The sequence below is a fragment of the Geotrypetes seraphini genome, chromosome 4 (assembly GCF_902459505.1).
Source record: "Geotrypetes seraphini chromosome 4, aGeoSer1.1, whole genome shotgun sequence".
NCBI lineage: Eukaryota > Metazoa > Chordata > Amphibia > Gymnophiona > Dermophiidae > Geotrypetes > Geotrypetes seraphini.
This window is the reverse complement of record NC_047087.1, coordinates 17,916,710-17,936,555: the sequence shown is the minus strand read 5'-3', so window position 1 is coordinate 17,936,555 and position 19,846 is coordinate 17,916,710. Positions and strand designations below refer to the sequence as shown.

Here is a 19,846-nt window from a genome sequence, read left to right as displayed (position 1 = left end):
ACAGTGTGCTTTGTGTAGTTTAATTTTGTGGTTAACCATTATGTGTTGTTTATAAGATTATATTGTATGTATATATGAAAAATGAATGGAAAAAATGGTATTACAATTAGTACTATTATGGGGGTTGAGACTGGGCGGGGTCTGACTCGCGACTTAGCCTGTGTGTTAGATTTAAACCCCTTAATGTGATTGATTTTGACACCCCTGACCTAGAGGATCAGGTCACGGTGATATTTTGGCCTCCAGACAATCACCAGTTCTTGGGAGAGCCTTTGAGCCAGAGATCTTTTCAAAACTCCAGACAAAGATTTGGGGGATGGGGGGCCAGGTGCCCCAAATTTTTAGGACCTTGCTCTGCCATAACTCCCGAGAAGCCATTATGATACCAAGGCACGAGAGGTTAGCGGCCTATTGGGGAGCGTAGGCGGAAATCACCATAGATTGCTGGGTCTTGGACATTATATTTATTTTATTTATTTAAAAATTTATTACTTGCTACATCCTACTATTCTGAGTTAGTCACACTGAAAAAACATACATAAAATATAAACAAATACACAAAACATACTGTTCACGCATATCTCAATATATCATGGGAGGGAGTACAAGCGCCAGTTTTTTTTGTCTCCTCCTGGACCTTTTTTCTAGACCTCCAGCTGGGAGGCTGGGAAAGAGTGGCTAAAGTCAGAGCAACTGTGCAAAGTTTGCTGGATCTGGAAGCCATAGAGCCCGTACAAGAGGAAGACTTGGTCTCTGACAGATACTTGATATACTTCATTGTGCCCAAGAGAGGCTCAGAAGACTGGAGGCTGATTCTAGATCTCAAAGCATTGAATGCGACCCTCAAGATTCCACGTTATGAACAAATTTTGACTGTCAGATCATCTGTTCATATTGGTTGGGGCTGCCCGTAAAGGTCAACCAGCCTTGAAAGCGACCATTTTGAGATGGATCCTTGGGGCCATTTCTTCAACCTATAATATCAGAAGTGGAAAACATCCGCCTGTATCTGTAAAGGTACACTTTGCTAGAAGTGTAGCTTCCTTACGGGTGGAATCTTTGTTGATGTTCCCAGATGAAATTTGTAAAACTGCAACTTGGTCTTTTCTCCATACATTCACAAAGTTTTGCAGGGTGGATGTGGCGGCCAAACAGGACTCCACATTTGGATCTTCAGTTTTGACAGCAGGTTCATCTGTCCTAGAGAGTTGCGCAGGGACAGAAATCCCACCCGTCCCTGCCAGAATTCTGCCCGTCCTCAATCGTACCTGCTAGAATTATGCCCATTCCCAACAGAATCTCCTCCGTCCCCCCATAAAAATTACCTGTCCCCATAAAAGCAGCAATTACTTCTGACAGTTTTGATTTTAGTTTTAATTGAGTTTTACAGAAAATTCAAAACAAGTCAGACATCTGCCAGAACAGGCATAAAACCAATATTCTTTCTCCCTCCCTCTCCCTAGTGGAATGGGGTTGGCATATCAACAAAATGCTATCCCAGATAAATAGATTTAAGGCAGAATTTGATGAACAGAGATGTCCGATGCAGCAATTCTCTCCCCCTCCGCTCTTTTTTTTATTTTTATTTTTTTTAAGTTACATATTTAATGTTGGTACCTGCTGGACTGAAGCAGTTTAATGCAGGGTAGTCTGGCTCCAGAGCTGCACAGTTATGCTGCCCAGTCTCTGCCGCACTCCTCTGCACAGCCGCAGTGAGTGGTGGCAGGCTTGAGCCAACGAGATTCTTGAGGGGAGGTCTCACGTCAAGGCTCACTACTGGGAGAGCTCTGCACATCCACCAATCTGGGAGCACTTCTAAAAGGAAGTGCTCATGATTGGCCATCAAGCTCCAGCTCCGTCTCCGATTGGTGGATGTACAGAGCTCTCTCATGTGAGTGGCAATCAGCAACTGGTGTGCTGAGGGATTGAAAAAGCTTAGAGGGAATATTGGAACATAGGTAGGCTAGCATTTCCATGGGAACCCTGGAGAACCAGCATCCATCCCCATGGGAGTCTCGTGGACCTAGGAGGGATTCCCATAATCCCCGTTCCCATGCAGACCTCTAATCTGTCCCACCCTGAACTCGGGGGCTTCTTTGATACGTCCCACAAGTCTGTCACACTAGAAGGAAAGATTAGGCTCACATCTCGATAATCTTCTTTCTAGTAGACAGCCACTCCATTCCTGAAGCCTGCCCTGTCAGATGTTAATTTTCCTGCTTACTGTCTCAAAGGTGCCGGGTAATCCAGACGTCTTGTTTCTTTCCTTTGTCCAGCCATGACAAGAATAGAGGGCATGACTGCTGTGTTGAAGAAGCTAGGGGGTATGTTTGAAATCTCCCATACTTTTAGTGCAGATAGTGCTCAAGTTGGTGACTTGGTTGTTTTTCACTTTGTTATGTATTGCAAATGGTTAAGTTTTGTTTATCTGTTTTATGTTTAATGATATGAGCAAGACAGACATGTTTCTCGGGGAGTGCCCCTGTACCCGTCCCTCTTCTGTTTCCTCTCTAGGGCTGACCATCTAGTTTGGTATGACCTGAGGAATTGGAGGACAGCCCAGAAGAATGGGAGGTGGAACAAAAGAATGCTAAAGAAGCTTCCTACAAAAATTCTTGCGAGAAGGGATTGATTGACCATCCACATGTTCAGGAATGAAGTGTCTGCCTACTAGAAAGAAGATTATCTTTCCATTTGGATGTTATGGTTTTCTCTTTAACACTAGCCTGTAGACATTGCAAGCCTTGGTTGCTTGCCCTCCAATGTATCACCTAATGAAGTCCATTCCAATGTATTCTAAAGAACAGCGACCTTGCACATCGACACCAATGACAGACAGCTTGTAAGTACTACCTGTTGAATCTTCTGTTGGTAGGGTGTATCCATCCATCTTGAGTTCCCTCTCTAATTCCCCATCTGATCACTGTGCATAGATGCACCTTTTTGTTCAGTTTGTCTGTCATAACTAGATTGTAAGCTCTTTTGAGCAGGGACTGTCTATTCTATTTTGATGTACAGTGCTGCATATGTCTAGTATCGCTACAGAAATGATTTAGTAGTGGATGTCCTGCTCAGATAAGCTGTAAATAGTATATGTATGATTTTTTCCTAGTTTCCATTAAAATATTTCTCCTTATATGAGAAAGTATCCTGAGATGGAGAGAAAGTAGCTTAGTAGTTAGAACAGTGAGCTGAGAACAAGGGACGCCAGGTTCAAATCCTGCTTCTGCCACTGCCTTATGGCTTTAGGCAAGTAAGTTTGTCTTCTGATTCCTCAGGTATCCGCTTACCCCTTTTCTGCAAATTTAGTGCCTAAATGTGAGCACCATTTGTGTTCTAAAATGAGAGAATACTAACACTTTTACATGTGAATATATAAATGTGCTAGTTGGGCACCAAGTAGTATTCTATATCTGATTTGCAGCAGATAGAGGTAGAGAAAACTGAATTCTGCATAAGCTATGGCGCTCTATGGCAGTGTTTCTCAACATTTTAAAGCCAAGTACCCCCCTAAGCCTAACAAATACTAACTGAGTACCCCTGCCCAAGTTCCGCCCCAGACCCACCCAAGCTCTGCCCAGACCCACCCAAACTCTGCCCCAACTCGACCCCCATAATAATAGTACTAATTGCAATGCCATTTCTATTTATTTTTATAAACAACCAATTTCAGCCAAGGTCTTGGTTTCTTATAAACTTCTTCCATTTATTTTTAATATGCAAACAATACTTTATAACCTTATTAACAATACATAATGCTAACCACAAAAACCTTAGTTTAAGGAATGGAAAAGGTCTAAAACTGACGAAAACATCAACGCAGGTGCCATAAGGTGGTAAAAGGGGCCAAAAGAGAGTACAAGGAAAAAATCGCCAAGGAGGCAAAAAACTTCAAGCCGTTCTTTCGATATATTAAGGGGAAACGACCTGCGAAGAAAGCGGTGGGACTGTTGGATGACCAAGGAATAAAGGGAGCGCTAAAGGAGGACAAAGTAATTGCCGACAGACTGAACACATTTTTTGCGTCTGTATTTACCGAAGAGAATATACATGGCAACTGGGACTTTTCCCTGGAGAAGAGGAGACTTAGAGGGGATATGATAGAGACTTACAAGATCTTGAAGGGCATAGAGAAAGTAGAGAGGGACAGATTCTTCAAACTTTCGAAAAATAAAAGAACAAGAGGGCATTCGGAGAAGTTGAAAGGGGACAGATTCAAAACAAATGCTAGGAAGTTCTTCTTTACCCAACATGTGGTAGACACCTGGAATGCGCTTCCAGAGGACGTAATAGGGCAGAGTACTGTACTGGGGTTCAAGAAAGGATTGGACAATTTCCTGCTGGAAAAGGGGATATTAGAGTATAGATAGAAGATTACTATGCAGGTCCTGGACCTGTTGGGCTGCCGCGTGAGCGGACTGCTGGGCGCGATGGACCTCGGGTCTGACCCAGCGGAGGCAATGCTTATGTTCTTATGGCATATCGGAACCCATCAGGCTATATGCTGGAAGCGAAAATGGGAAACTGACAGGGTTAATGGTCAGTGTAGAAGAGGTATGCAGGCAGATTGATAGGCTTAAGAGTGATAAATCCCCAGGACCGGATGGCATCCATCCGAGGGTCATCAAGGAACTGAAAGGGAAAGATTCCGGAGGACCTGGAAGGTGGCGAATGTTACGCCAATCTTCAAAAAAGGCTTGAGGGGAGACCCGGGAAACTACAGACCGGTGAGTCTGACATCGGTACCGGGAAAGATGGTAGAGACGCTGATAAAGGACCGCATCATTGATCACCTTGATGGACACGGTCTGAAGAGGACCAGCCAGCACGGTTTCTGCAAAGGCAGATCTTGTTTGACAAACTTGCTGCACTTCTTCGAGGGAGTAAACAAGCAGATAGACAAGGGCGACCCAGTCGACATTGTATATTTGGATTTTCAGAAGGCGTTTGACAAGGTTCCGCATGAACGACTACTTCAGAAAATTGTGAGCCATGGAATCGAGGGTGAAATACTCACATGGATTAAAAATTGGCTGGAGCATAGGAAACAGAGAGTGGGGGTAAATGGACAATATTTGGACTGGAAGAACGTCATCAGTGGGGTGCTGCAGGGCTCGGTGCTTGGACCCGTGCTCTTCATCATCTTTATAAATGATCTGGACATAGGTACGACGAGTGAGGTGATTAAATTTGCGAACGATACAAAGTTATTCAGAGTAGTGAAGACGCAGGGAGATTGCGAAGATCTGCAAAGTGACATAATCAGGCTCGAGGAATGGGCATCGAAATGGGAGATGAGGTTCAACGTGGATAAGTGTAAGGTGATGCATTTCGGTAACAAAAATCTCATGCACGAATATAGGATGTCTGGGGCGGTACTTGGAGAGACCTCCCAGGAAAGAGACTTGGGAGTTCTGATCGATAAGTCGATGAAGCCGTCCACACAATGTGCGGCGGCGGCAAAAAGGGCGAACAGATTGCTAGGAATAATAAAGAAGGGGATCACAAACAGATCGGAGAAGGTTATCATGCCGCTGTACCGGGCCATGGTGCGCCCCCACCTGGAGCACTGCGTCCAGCACTGGAAGCCGTACATGAAGAAGGACACGGTACTACTCGAGAGGGTCCAGAGGAGAGCGACTAAGATGGTTAAGGGGCTGGAGGAGTTGCCGTATAGCGAAAGATTAGAGAAACTGGGCTTCTTCTCCCTTGAGCAGAGGAGATTGAGAGGGGACATGATCAAAACATTCAAGGTACTGAAGGGAATAGACTTAGTAGATAAGGACAGGTTGTTCACCCTCTCCAAGGTAGGGAGAACGAGAGGGCACTCTCTAAAATTGAAAGGGGATAGATTCTGTACAAACGTAAGGAAGTTCTTCACCCAGAGAGTGGTAGAAAACTGGAACGCTCTTCTGGAGACAGTCATAGGGGAAAACGCCCTCCAGTGATTCAAGACAAAGTTAGACAAGTTCCTGCTGAACCGGAACGTACGCAGATAGGGCTAGTCTCAGGGCACTGGTCTTTGACCAGAGGGCTGCCGTGTGAGTGGACTGCTGGGCACGATGGACCACTGTTCTGACCCAGCAGCGGCAATTCTTATATTCTTATTAACAATGCAGAATGGTAACCACAAAATTAAGCTACATATCAAAAACAGTTATGTTTCATCCCATAAAGTAAACTGTCTGGCCTTTTGTCAGCTGGTATGTTCTTACTGATCATAGTAACTAGTCAGATTCCTTTTTTCATTTTCCCAGAGAAATAAAAGATAACTTGGTCGGTCATTATGGGCACACACATCCCTTCCTCCTGGTCTGACATCTCCCCTCCCTTCCTCCTTTCTGGCCCCCCTCCAAGTCCAATATTTCTCCCTCTTTTCCCTCCACCAATCCAATTCAACACTTGCACTCTTACTCTCCTCTGGATCTCATTTCCTTCCCCAACCAACATCCAAGGTGCATCTCTCCCACCCCCTCTACCTCTACATCCAACATTTCTCCCTCTCTCATCCCCCAAATCATGTGCAGCATTTTTCACCACTGCCCACCAACCCCATGCCTATTCCTATCACCCCTCTCCAACACCATGCCACATCTCTCCCTCCATCACTATGTCCTTGCAACCCCTCCACCACCATATCCAACTCAATAAACAATTAATCTCATCCTTCTCCACTTCCCTGCCTTCCAACCTTATCAAGAAAAAGATCGTGTCCCCCCCTTACTTGTTGAACTGCACTCGCTCCCTGCCCTCCAGCCTTGTCAAGCAATAGATCGTGTCCCCCTTGTTGAACTGCACTGCTCCTTCGGTCCTCAGCCCCATCAGCACTGGACGGCACAAGCAATGGACGGCACAAGCAGCTACCTACATGCTGCACATGGCTGACCCACAAGCCTCCCTCTGACGTCAACTTTGGCGTTGGAGAGAAGGCTTCTGGGTCAGCCACTTAATGTGCAGCGCCTGAATTGCTCGTGCACTGCACACAGCAATGAGAAGAGATTGGAAGGAGCTGAGGCAGCGGCGACGTAGTGGGCACCATCTTTATGGACAGGCAGGATTTTGGCAGAATTGGCTGCCAAGCCATGTGCCCCTAACAGGGTGCACGTACCGCGGGTTGAGAAACACTGCTCTATGGAACAATCCAGTAGGTTGTGCTGACTGGTTCTCATGTCCCTGGTTGATCTCTCCATCCTACTGGCTGCTACCACATTGTGTGGTCAAGCCTAATGGTTGCTCTCAGGTCAGGACCATACCTGGTTGAGCTCAGAACCTGAAGCCTCTAGTCTTTGGCTGGGTCTGCTGGGCCTTGCCCAAGGAGTCCATGTCCCCATCTCTCATCCCTGTTGCCTGTTTACCCTTTTTGGGTGTAATTCCTCTCACAGGCTTTCCCTGCAGCTCCCAGACTTTCCAAAAGTGCTTGCTGTGGCAGCGCATATGCAAAATTATGTATATTTATCCTGTAACCTGTTCTGAGCTCTTTGGGGAAAACAGGATAGAAAATGAAATTTATGCTGTTTGTCAGGGGTTAATGCTATGGTAAAGAATTAAGTATGGAATTCCCCTTTAGGTGTCAGCCGGGGTGGCCCCACAGTCTGGGCAACACCAAGCTAACTCCGTCAATGAAGAGCCCTCCGCTTTCTACCACCCTCCCGCTGCCTCTCAGGGAGTCCAGAGTCTATACAAGGCGCTAGCTTAACTGATGCTGAGCCTTCGAGTCTATCCGCTCATGAGACCTGCGAGCCTACCCCCCATAAGCGTCTCACGTACCTTTAGGGGTATGCATACCGCATGTTGAGAAACACTGCTGTAGAACATATCGAGTTGTTCCAGTGTGATCTGAGTTCTTTGGAGGGAGTGGAAGAGGGCTGATGTCATCAGTAATGCGGCAGAGGGATTTCCCAAGCGGAGAAGGCCGTGAAGCAGTCTGTTTAGAGTGCTGCCGGCCCAACGCTGCCCCCCCCTAAAATGAGGAAAAAAGGTTGACTTGAATATAAACTGAGATTAGAAATTTGGGTGATCCTGGTGAGAAAGTTTACAAAGATTAGCCATCCTTGCCATAAGTTTTAACACCATTTTTATTAGCGCAAAAACCAAACAACATTTACAATAAGAGCAATTTAAACAGTTGTGATTTTAGGTTTTTGTTCCCACATTCCCTATTAGCTTGCGAAGCCTTTGAGAAAAATGTATTTTTGGGGTCTACCCATGAAGGTTCCCTAGTGGCTACATGAGCTTGATAGTAAGAAGCAATAATATAGAATAGGATAGTCTAAACAGAAAAAATCCAGAACAAACCCGTATGCCTTATCCAGTCCACCCATCCATACTAACTGCTCAGCTCCATAATCCCCACCTTGCCCTCAATTTATTGCACTGCATCTGATGAATACAGGCACCACTAGCCTTCATGGACGCCCCCTCAACCAGCCATTGAGAACTTGATCCATCAACCCAGTCTATCTGAGCTGGGACAAATGTACGTAGTTGGGGAGGATGAAGGGTGAGGAAGAGTGTGTTTACTGTTGAAGAAAGCTGCTATTACTGCTGTTGCTTTCCCCCCCGACGCCAAAGAAAGCTGTCACTGCTGCTGCCAACATTATATGATGATCTGGTGCGGGGCTCTGAGAAAGCAAGAGCTGGCAGGCCTTGAGCACGCACAGATGCTCAAGGCCCCGCACTAGATCACCATACAGCGTCAGCAGCAGCAGCTTTCTTCAATTATAACTGAAAGCCTGCTGAGGGGGCATCTGTGAAGGATGGCGCTACCTGTATTAATCGGTGAGGGGAGGGAGAGGTATGGTGGACAGCCACTCTGGTGTTTATTGTGGCGGAGGAAGGGAAGCAAAAGACAAAAAATGTGGAACTGATGATCTTCTAAAAATGTTTATTTGAAAATGGTGTCAAAATGTACAAGATAAAATATACAAAAACAAAAATCACAATAAAGAATGTGGCTTAGACCCAACATGGGCCGTGTTTCGGTCGTGAAAACGACCTTTCAAGGTCCTGAAATGAAAAAGTATATATAATATAATATAAGAGAGAAGGAAAAAAGTTGTGGAAAACCAGCTGTGGGAACCATGCATATGAAGATTACCATGACTCGCAAAGAAAACCTGATGTGCTCCTGCCAAGAGTATAATGTGGAATGGCAAGTTCCATAATAAGGTGCAGACATAAAACAGAAGGAAGAGGAAGGGGTATGCATACAGAAGCCTAAAGCCCATCGGGTTGAGTGGAAGAGGACAGTCGCAGCGATGGTTGGGTGGCATCTCAAATATAAACAAACCCCCACACACACATTTTTGGGCCATTTGTTTGGCCCAAAAATCTGTTTATATTCGAGTATATCATTATATTATGTGCTTTGTTCATCTGAGCCCTCAAGAAGTTGAACAATGTACTGCAGCTCCAAAGCTTATTTCTGGGTTCATTTTATTTTAAAGAGGGAAGAACTTAAAAAATGGAATCTTTAATTTGCTTACCTTTTTAATACCATTGTTTCCATTGTTGGCTTTATCCCATTCCAAGCAGAAAGTTTGTTTTCATATGAGGAGAGGCAATCATTATATCCAGTAATGAAAATAATGCAAAGATGTTTGTTGTAATACTTTTAAATTGCTAGCCTTACTCTTAAAAATATTTTCAAATGTTGCTTCTATTCTGTGGATTGACCAAAATCACTTTTGATGAGCTCTAACGGATTGAAATGTGTCCAGACTCCTTGGAGTTTGTAGGATACAACTTGCCAGGCATATAGAGTATCATAAATATATAAAAAAGCACATAGTAGTAATTGCGCCTTCTTGAACATGTTGATTAGATTTTGCTTTGTCAGAGAATATAAATTATTCTTCAGTTTTTGGATGCTGTTCTTCTCTTTTCGTGTACAACAATCATCTCTCCCTTCCTTTCCTCCAATCCAGTGCTTCCTCTCTCCTTTCCCCCCCCCCCCAATATGCAGCATCTTTCCTCGCCTCTCACCCATCCCCTTGTGCAGCAGCTCCAAGGTCTCCAAAAACAGAGGTAGCGCTCTGAATGGGCTGCTTCGCAGCCTTCCCTGCTGAGGCTGGGCCTTCCCTCTGCAGCGTCTTTCTATCCCTCCTTCCCATCTCTCTGTGCAGCGGAACCCCACCAACTCTCCCACTGTGAGCCTGACATACCTCCACTCCGAAGCCTCCAAAACAATAACAGTGGCAGCACTGTGAATAGGCTGCTTTGCGGCCTTCCCTCTTCTGCATCACTGATGATGTCATGATTTATTAATTATTCAACTATAGAAATTGTAAATATTATATTAAATGAAGATATAACTTGTTCTTCTGCTTATTTCCCAGTGTTCGACTGATGAATGAGTTCACAAATATGCCAATACCTTCCAAAACAAAACAAGGTCTGTGCAAGAGGGTTAAGTGCTTTGCATTGTTCTATAATGAATGTTATAATGCTCTTATATTGCTCCATGGCGTAGCCACACTTTGAATTCTGATTGCTGCATCTCAAAAAAGATATAGCAGAATTAGTAAAGGTACAGAGAAGGGCAACGAAAATGATAAAAGGGATAGGATGAGTTCCTATGAGGAAAGGCTAAAGTGGCTAGATCTCTTTAGGCTGAAAAAGAGACAGCTCAGAGGAGATATAATACTGAGTGGATTGGAATGGGTAGATGTGAATTACTTGTTTATCTTTCCAAAAATACGAGGACTAGGAGGCATGCAATGAAGCTACTAAGTAGTAAATTTAAAATAAACTGGAGAAAATATTTTTTCATGCAACGTGTAATTAAACTCTGGAAGTTGTTGCAAGAGAATGTAGTGAAAGTAGTTAGCAGGGTTTATAAAAGGTTTGGATAATTTTCCTCAAACAAAAGTCCATAAATCATTGTTAGATAAACCTTGAGAAATCCATTGCTTATTTCTTGGATAAGCAACATAAAATCTGTTTTACTCCTTGGGATCTTGCCAGGTATTTGTGACCTGGGTTGGCCATTGTGGGAAACAGGATACTGGGCTTGATGGACCTTTGGTCTGTCCCAGTATGGCAACACTTATGTTCTTAATTATTGCCTTTCACTTTTTTTTTTGTTATCAAACTCCCCCCTCTCCTCTTCTTTTTTTTTTTTTTTTTTTTTTTACTAAGCCGTGGTAGAGGATGTTACTATGGCATGGAGTGCTTTTTTCGTTTTCAATTTTTTTTTCAATTACCGTATTTTCGCGGATATAACGCGCGCGTTATACGTGTTTTTACGTACCGCGCATACCCCTCGCGCGTTATATGCCTGAGCGTGGTATACAAAAGTTTTAAAACATAGTTCCCACCCCGCCCGACGCCCGATTCACCCCCCCAGCAGGACCGCTCGCACCCCCACCCCGAACGACCGCTCGCACGCGCTCCCACCCGCACCCGCATCCACGATCGGGCAAGAGGGAGCCCAAGCCCTCTTGCCCGGCCGACTCCCCGACGTCCGATACATCCCCCCCCTCCGGCAGGACCACTCGCACCCCCACCCCGAAGGACCGCCGACTTCCCGACAATATCGGGCCAGAAGGGAGCCCAAACCCTCCTGGCCACGGCGACCCCCTAACCCCACCCCGCACTACGTTACGGGCAGGAGGGATCCCAGGCCCTCCTGCCCTCGACGCAAACCCCCCTCCCCCCCAACGACCGCCCCCCCCAAGAACCTCCGACCGCCCCCCAGCCGACCCGCGATCCCCCTGGCGACCCCCACGACCCCCCAACCCCCTTCCCCGTACCTTTGGTAGTTGGCCGGACAGACGGCAGCCAAACCCGCCTGTCCGGCAGGCAGCCAACGAAGGAATGAGGCCGGATTGGCCCATCCGTCCTAAAGCTCCGCCTACTGGTGGGGCCTAAGGCGCGTGGGCCAATCAGAATAGGCCCTGGAGCCTTAGGTCCCACCTGGGGGCGCGGCCTGAGGCACATGGGCCCAACCCGACCATGTGCCTCAGGCCGCGCCCCCAGGTGGGACCTAAGGCTCCAGGGCCTATTCTGATTGGCCCACGCGCCTTAGGCCCCACCAGTAGGCGGAGCTTTAGGATGGATGGGCCAATCCGGCCTCATTCCTTCGTTGGCTGCCTGCCGGACAGGCGGGTTTGGCTCCCGTCTGTCCGACCAACTATCAAAGGTACGGGGAAGGGGGGTGGGGGGGTCGTGGGGGTCGCCAGGGGGGTCGCGGGTCGGCTGGGGGGGCGGTCGGAGGTTCTTGGGGGGGGGCGGTCGTTGGGGGGGAGGGGGGTTTGCGTCGAGGGCAGGAGGGCCTGGGATCCCTCCTGCCCGTAATGTAGTGCGGGGTGGGGTTAGGGGGTCACCGTGGCCAGGAGGGTTTGGGCTCCCTCCTGGCCCAACTACCAAAGGTACGGGGTGGGGGGGTCGTGGGGGTCGCCAGGGGGGTCGCGGGTCGGCTGGGGGGGCGGTCGGAGGTTCTTGGGGGGGGGCGGTCGTTGGGGGGAGGGGGGTTTGCGTCGAGGGCAGGAGGGCCTGGGATCCCTCCTGCCCGTAATGTAGTGCGGGGTGGGGTTAGGGGGTCGCCGTGGCCAGGAGGATTTGGGCTCCCTCCTGGCCCGATATTGTTGGGGAGTCGGCGGTCCTTCGGGGGGAGGGATGTATCGGACGTCGGGGGGGGGGGCATCAGGCTTTCAGGATGGGGACAGACCTTCAAGGGGGGACAGTGCACGGAAGTCAGGGGGGGTAAACGGAGAGTCGGGACAGCGCACAGAAAGTCAGGGCGGGCGAAAGGAGCGTCGGGCAGCATGCGCGGTATACCCGTGAGCGCGGTATACCAAAGTTTTTGTGCATATCATCGTGATTTCTGCGCGCTATACCCGTGTGCGCGTTTTACACGGGTGCGCGTTATATCCGCGAAAATACGGTATATTTATTAGCAATGCAAGAGGGAACATGCAACCAAAGGGGGATCAAATAGGAACAGTGCAAAGCAATCAAGCAAGTGATAGAACATGCCAACAATAAGATAGAGAACAATATACCCTTAGTTAGATGCCCATCACAATTGACATTTTAGGTAAGAAAACCCCTCCATCTATACACACCCGAACCATAGTCAACCGTCCTCAAGTCACAACAAACACTCGCCAGGTACTCAGTCACTCATACCCCCCATGCAACCATGTATCTACCTAGGGAAGAAACGGCACCAGCCCCTGAAAGAAGTCAGTGCATAGGAGCTGCAGCAGCATCTGCATTGCCAGAACACAGGAGCAAGGTCCTCCGCCAAAGAGCTAGATAACACCGGTGTGCTAGGTGCCCCGAGGCACAGAGTGCTAAATACTCCGACATTTCTCCGATGCTCATAGAATTCCTGTGAGAATCGGAACAGTGTCTGAGCATTTAGAGCTCTGGGCCACAGTAGAAACCTCTACTGTGGCTTATTAAAAGGGGGGGGGGGATTGGGGGTTTATGAGGTAGTATATTTAATGATGTCAGATATGAACCAGAAATGTAATTGAAGAGCACTTTTCCAATGCTTGGTTCATTTTTTGTCAGTTTTGAGTTGTGCAATTCATTTTGTTCATCAAGGCATAATTCATTTACTGAAGCTTATTCCTGTGCCAAAACTCACTAAATCCATGGTATTTTAATGACTGTGTTGAATAAGCTGTGAAAAATTCACTCAATCTAAAAGCTGTTACCTATTTTTCTCAAAACTGCTGCTGATGGACTAAGGGCCCGATGCTCTAAACCAGTGTATCACAAACTGTACTGTCAGACATGGGGGAGGAGGAGAAGTGCCAGTGCCAGCTGACTGCCTACAGGTCATGCCTCTCGTGGTAAGGGGCACATCCTGTAGGCAGTCAGCCATTGCTATCATCTCTCCTCCTCTCTGCGCCTTTTCTTTTTCAGCACCCCCCTACTGGCGTCTCAGAGCCCCATCTAGAGGACCTCTGCGTATACATGTATGTCGACGTGATGACGTTACACATGTATGTAATGTCATCATGTTGACATCTACGCACTTCTGGATGCCCTCGAGCCTATGCTGCCAGCTCGCAAACTTTGCAAGACACTGCTCTAAACTTACCGTGCCTTTAATGTTTGACTCCAAACCAGTTCAAACTAGTTTAGCGTGCAAGCATTTTAACTACTGATGCACAAAATGGATCTCTGCGGTCTTTTCCATGCCTCTCATTGCAGCCTCCGAGAATAAAATGCAGATGTATTCTAATGACCTCAGTAATATTAAAATGTGCACTCTGGGCGATGCCCAGACATTGCTGTGTGATGCACGAAATGAAGCGCTAACCACACTCCAAAATTACCAGCAGGTCTGGAGGTGCTGGTAGTGGTAAAAGTGTGTCTCAGATGCATATGTTGAAAAGCATCTCATACACATGTGTTAAAGACATGTCTCATGTGCATTCTTTAAAAGCATATACTGGCAGGCTGCCAATTGCTGAAGATGGGGGCACCATATATGTAATGTAATTTATTTCTTATATACCGCTACATCCGTTAGGTTCTAAGCGGTTTACAGAAAATATACATTAAGATTAGAAATAAGAAAGGTACTTGAAAAATTCCCTTACTGTCCCGAAGGCTCACAATCTAACTAAAGTACCTGGAGGGTAATAGAGAAGTGAAAAGTAGAGTTAGAGGAAAAATAAAAATAAAATAAACATGTCTCACCAAAGCAATGTAGAAAAAAATAATAATTTGATTTTCACATTTGCATGGGTGGTTTGCTGGTAGTTCCCTGCTCCCCCAATGGGCATTGATAGATGTACGTATATGACATTTATGAGCAGTGACTTGCTTTGCAGAAAGAAAAACCCACAAAGCATACCATTCTGTAAAATTTAAAAGTCTGTGAATTATATATGTTTGTGCTCCACACGTGTGCTTTTTGTTACAGCGTTTGTGATCCATATATGCTCTGTGCTGCCTTCGACAAAGTATTTCCTGGTGCTTATGAACATTTGTCTCTTTCTGTGAACTATTCTCATTTGTCAGTTGCTTTCTCTAATGACTGATCTTATGGGATTTCTGCGAACCTCATTTGCATGCAAAGTTTTTAGAGCATTGCTTATCTTTTATAAATCAGAAAATGTACCGACACTATAGTGACACACAGAATTTTAACAGTGACTTTAGCACATCGGATCCTGAGTGAGTTTTGGAAAAGTGCTCTTTAGTTCCCACTTTGTGCAAGTAACCACATTATCCTAGGACAAGCAAGTAGCATATTCTCACATATGGGTGACATCATCAACGGAGCCCAGTATAGACAGTATGAAAAGTATACTGTCACTTTAAGTCTTAAGAAACTTTGTGACTGCCCGCACCACACATGCTTGAATGCCTTCCTGCCTGATGTCTGCTTGCGGTACCTCAGGTCTTTATTTTCCACGGAGCAAAGAAGTCTTTTTGACTGGACTCTGTTCAGTCGATGTTCCCGCTTCATGTTTCTTTTTTGTTTATATAGTTTTTTATTTAAAAAAATAAAAAATAAATATTTGTTTTCTTTTTGTCCAACCTCGGACTTCGGCCTTGAGATCCTTTGCCCCAGTGGGTCTTCGTTCACCATTGAGTTTAATCTTACCGACAAGATTTTTCCCATGTAGAAACCTATGATGGGGTTTAAAAAGTGTTGCAGGTGCCAGAGGCCTATTTCGATAACTGACCCCATAATTGGTGTCTTCAGTGTTTAGGCCCTGATCACCAAATTGAATCTTGTATTAAATGTCCACCTTGCAAAATTGTTCCATGAAAGCCCATCGTATTCAACAGGAGAAGCTGTCCGGCTTCGCTATGGACATTGGAAAAACTTTGGAGCCGTCGCCTTTGAAAACTCCTACATTGACATTGGGAAATTTCTTATCATCAGGAAAGCCAGTTTCTGAGTCATCTTTCCCAGCAAGCGTTGCTGGTCTCTACAGCATCAAGTCTCTTGATGCAGACCACACATCGACACCATTGATCTAAGGATCTGCAGGTTGCTGCTTTTTTTAGGTATGCATCCTCGTTGAGGTCACCCTCTCTGAGACAACCTGCTGTACCGATAGTACCGGCTGATGAGCCTTCAGTACTGATGCATGCTACTTAGTAAGCATCACAGGCCTCGACTGCATTGAGTCTCTTGATGCATGCCAAAAGATGTCATCGTTTTGTTGAGCTGCAGGTTGTTTTTTCCTTACGGGGTGCATCTTCTGCCTGGTCACCGATGCTGTACCGACGGTACCGGCTGTTGAGCTTCGCTACTGGCGCACTCTCCACGGGGAGATTGTGCCACTGTTTTTAGGTTGCACTTCATGCATCTCCTACAGTTAACTCCCTTGGTACTACTGGCCCAACCTGATCCATATCACTGTCAGGCATCAAGATACCGATACCACCAATCCATTGGAACATCAAAATACTGCTAAAGGATCTTCTATGAGGCTTCATGGTTCTATTTCTTGACACCGATCTTCCTGCAGGCATGGTTCTTCGCATTGAGGTTCTACTTCTTCTCAACAATGCTCCCCTTTGAGACTTCAAGCTGCTACTTCAGGCCATAAGTCCTCTTTTTCTGTGAGGCGTTCCAGACCAAGACATTGGAGTTCCTCTTTTAATCGTTGTCCTCTTTTGGAAAGGCATCACGAAGTTCATCGATCCTCTTCCGCTTCTTCATTGGACCAGTACCGAAAACGTTGCAGGATTTCTATACATTTTTTTCCCAGAAGTTTTCTCAGATTTGAAGTCTGATTCAGAGTGTGCGATTTCCTTTTCTGAGCCTGAGTCTGAACTCTCCCCCAAAGAAGATCTTCTCCTGAAGATTTCTCCTTTGCTGCTTACATTAACCAGTTGCGCAAAGATTTGTCTCTTTCAGTAGAGACTGATTCTTCAGTTAATGCTGAATTTCCAAAATATATTGAACTTTCACTAACTGTCCAAAGAACTCTTCAAATTGCCACTGCATGAACTGAATTCCTTTTCAAACATTGGGAGATGCTGTAATAGGTGTAACGGGTGTGAGTTTGCTTTACAGAATTTTCTCTACTCCAGGATTTGATAGCCCACAACTTCCACATCATTCATTATTAGTGAAATCAACCCTCAAAAAATATTTTCCTACCAGAGTTCATGCCTCTTTGCCTCCAGGATGTTGAGCAGAATCGAAAGTCTGTTCTTCCCTTTCGAGGTGATCTCAGCTTACAGTTTTTTTCTCATCATTCTAGACTTTCTTAGCTGCATCCAGACAACCTTCTTGCAGTAGCCTTGTGCAGAGTGGGGGAGATGTTTTTCAATGTTATAGGCTCTTTATCTTATCAAGCCTTTAACTTAGTTCATATCTTTCTTCCGGGAATTTTTCCTACCCTTCTCCCACTCAACTCTTTTGCTTCACGTCAGTCAGAGTTTACCTTCAGGTTATGAGTACTTATCATGTTCAGGTCAACAAGCTGTTCATACTTGTTGATTTCCACCTCTGTACAGGTCTTGTCGACCTCCACCAGTCTCTAGTGGTTTGGTATCTTCAACTTGTTCTCTCCACATTGTTGCTCCCTTCTTTTGAACCTTGTACAGTTTGGTGCCATGATACAGTAATCTCTCTGAACCTCTCCTTTTTGTCTGGACAACAGAGGTCAGGAGATGTCACATACTTCTCGTTGTCGTGCTTCTATTTTCTCTCTATTAAGCCTCATTCTCACCCTGGAGAAATGGCTCTTCAAACCTTGGGCTGCAAAAGAACCTTGACTTTTCTCTTGCAGGGAACTATGCTCTACAGAAACTTTTCTCACTGGTTCATCTCTTTTGTTTATCACGGGTTGGCGTAGCCTATCCCTAGAGATCTATTTCCATATACCTTGCAGTCTGTAATTCTTTTGCCATGTTTCGGCTACACAGCATCTTTGTGGGATCTCTGATAGCACCTAAAATCTCAGCTGTTGTGCTTCAGTTGCATTCTTCCATTTCTCTCCTATGAATACAATCTGCAATGCAGCTCCTTGGTCCTCAATTTAGAGTTCATGCCCCACTCCTGTCTGGATTTTTTTTCCCCAGAAGGGAGGATCGCTTCAGCAAGTAGTATTATATAAAATTTCTTCCCTTCATTGGCCAACTCTCCCTCCATCCTGTTACAGTAAGCAAGGGAGTCCCATATGTGAAAATATGCTGCCTGCTTGTCATAGGATAAAGCACAGTTACTTACTGTAACAGGTGTTATCTGGGACAGCAGGCAGATATTTTCACAACCCACCCACCTCCCCCTGGTTGGCTTCTTAGCTTGCTTACGGAATGGAGGTACTGCGAGTGAGCTTTGGGCAGAAAGGCACTCGTGCATGCACGGTGTGGGCAGTCGCAAAGTTTCTTAAAACTTAGTGACAGTACATTTTTCATACTGTCTGTACCGGGCTCCATGGATGACGTCACCCATATGTGAGAATATCTGCCTGCTGTCCCGGATAACACCTATTACGGTAAGTAACCTGTGCTTTATGGGTCTCCTACATCCTCTTCCTCCCTTCCATATTTAAACTCTGCCATCTCTTATGACCAATCTAAATACTCTTGCTTGCCTTGTACTGATGGGAAGATTCAGAAGAGATGGTCTTTCACCACTGCTCTGTGATCGATGAGGGTTTATGCAGGGTAGGTTTAGCAGTCTTACCTCTTTCTAGAGTTTGCTTCAGAGCCATCCATAGTTTGGTGGAGGAGGTGGGAAGATGGTTTCCCCTAAATGATCTAGGTTCTGGTACTTAATTGGCCCCCTGCTCCCACAGCTAATATGATCTCCCTACTCTTTGCTTCTCTCTCCCCCCCAAAAAAAAAAAAAACTAAAGAGGGAAACCACACTAATGAAGCCAGCTGTCTTTAATTCTAAGGGGAAGATGGAACTTGATGCTTCCCCAGAAATCTAGCAGGTAGACATACATACTGACATACAGCCTTTTCTGATGGCCTTTATTTTGTTGTCCATTCCCTTTCTAGGTGAAAAAGTTGTGCGAGACATCCGCCCAGGAGCAGCCTTTGAGCCATCATACATTTACAAACTGCTGACAGTGATCAAGTCGAGCTTGTCAGAAAAGGTACTCTCTAAAGAAATGTGTAAAGGTATCTAAAATGATTTTTAAAAGCAAGCAGCAAAGTTTAGAATTTATTTCATCACATTAGTATAATTCTGTAGTCTTTTAATTTACTATTTCTCTGTCATTGCTTCTACTGCAGAAAATAATGCACTATAGGCTTGTGAGTTAAAGTGCTTGGGTTTGTCTTTAAAGAAGAAACAAAAAACAATGTGGAGAAATGATGTTCCTGAGATGGACTTTATTAATATTAAAATAATATTAAAACTTGGCAAACCACATAAAAACCTCTAGGATGCAGTCCGCTGAAAAGCTTTGGACCCAACACGGTCCGTGTTTTGACAGAATGTCTTCTTCAGGGGTCCCTATGAAGTCCTATGGTAAGGATACGTGGATAAAAATGCCAGTCGGAAATAAACTGATCCGTAAAAGCTGTGTGCAGGACAGGGGATTAATAGAAAAACCGCGAATAACTTTTTCACATGTTATTCACTGTTTTCTATTAAAAACCATCGTGAATATGGTGAAACCGCGAATAACATGGTAGGAGACCTGGCCTGTTCCTGAAGGAGAGGCAAAACACAGTGAAGAAAGTGCTGGGAATCAGTGATTTTCTCTGTAAACGCTTGGAATCTGCGATTTCTCGATGCAAGCTGAAATAATTTGGGAGGAGGAGCCAGCAAGCTTGAAACCGCGATTGCTGAAACCACAAATACGGAGGGAGAAGTGTATTTCTTTTGTTTACCCAGTAGTTTCCTCTTGCTCAATTTCTGTGTTGCTCATACCTAGGCAGGCTCAAGGCGACTTAT

At 45.5% G+C, this 19,846-nt stretch overlaps 1 protein-coding gene across 1 annotated transcript in view; it reads left to right on the top strand.

Annotated features, from left to right (window-relative positions):
* The window catches only part of USP10 (ubiquitin specific peptidase 10), a 193,550-nt gene that overhangs the window by 113,157 nt on the left and 60,547 nt on the right, over positions 1-19,846 (top strand). The window contains exons 6-8 of the mRNA XM_033941815.1: positions 2,733-2,842; positions 10,338-10,393; positions 18,943-19,040. Coding sequence (XP_033797706.1) covers positions 2,733-2,842; positions 10,338-10,393; positions 18,943-19,040 — 264 coding nt within the window. The remainder of the gene's footprint in view (positions 1-2,732; positions 2,843-10,337; positions 10,394-18,942; positions 19,041-19,846) is intronic.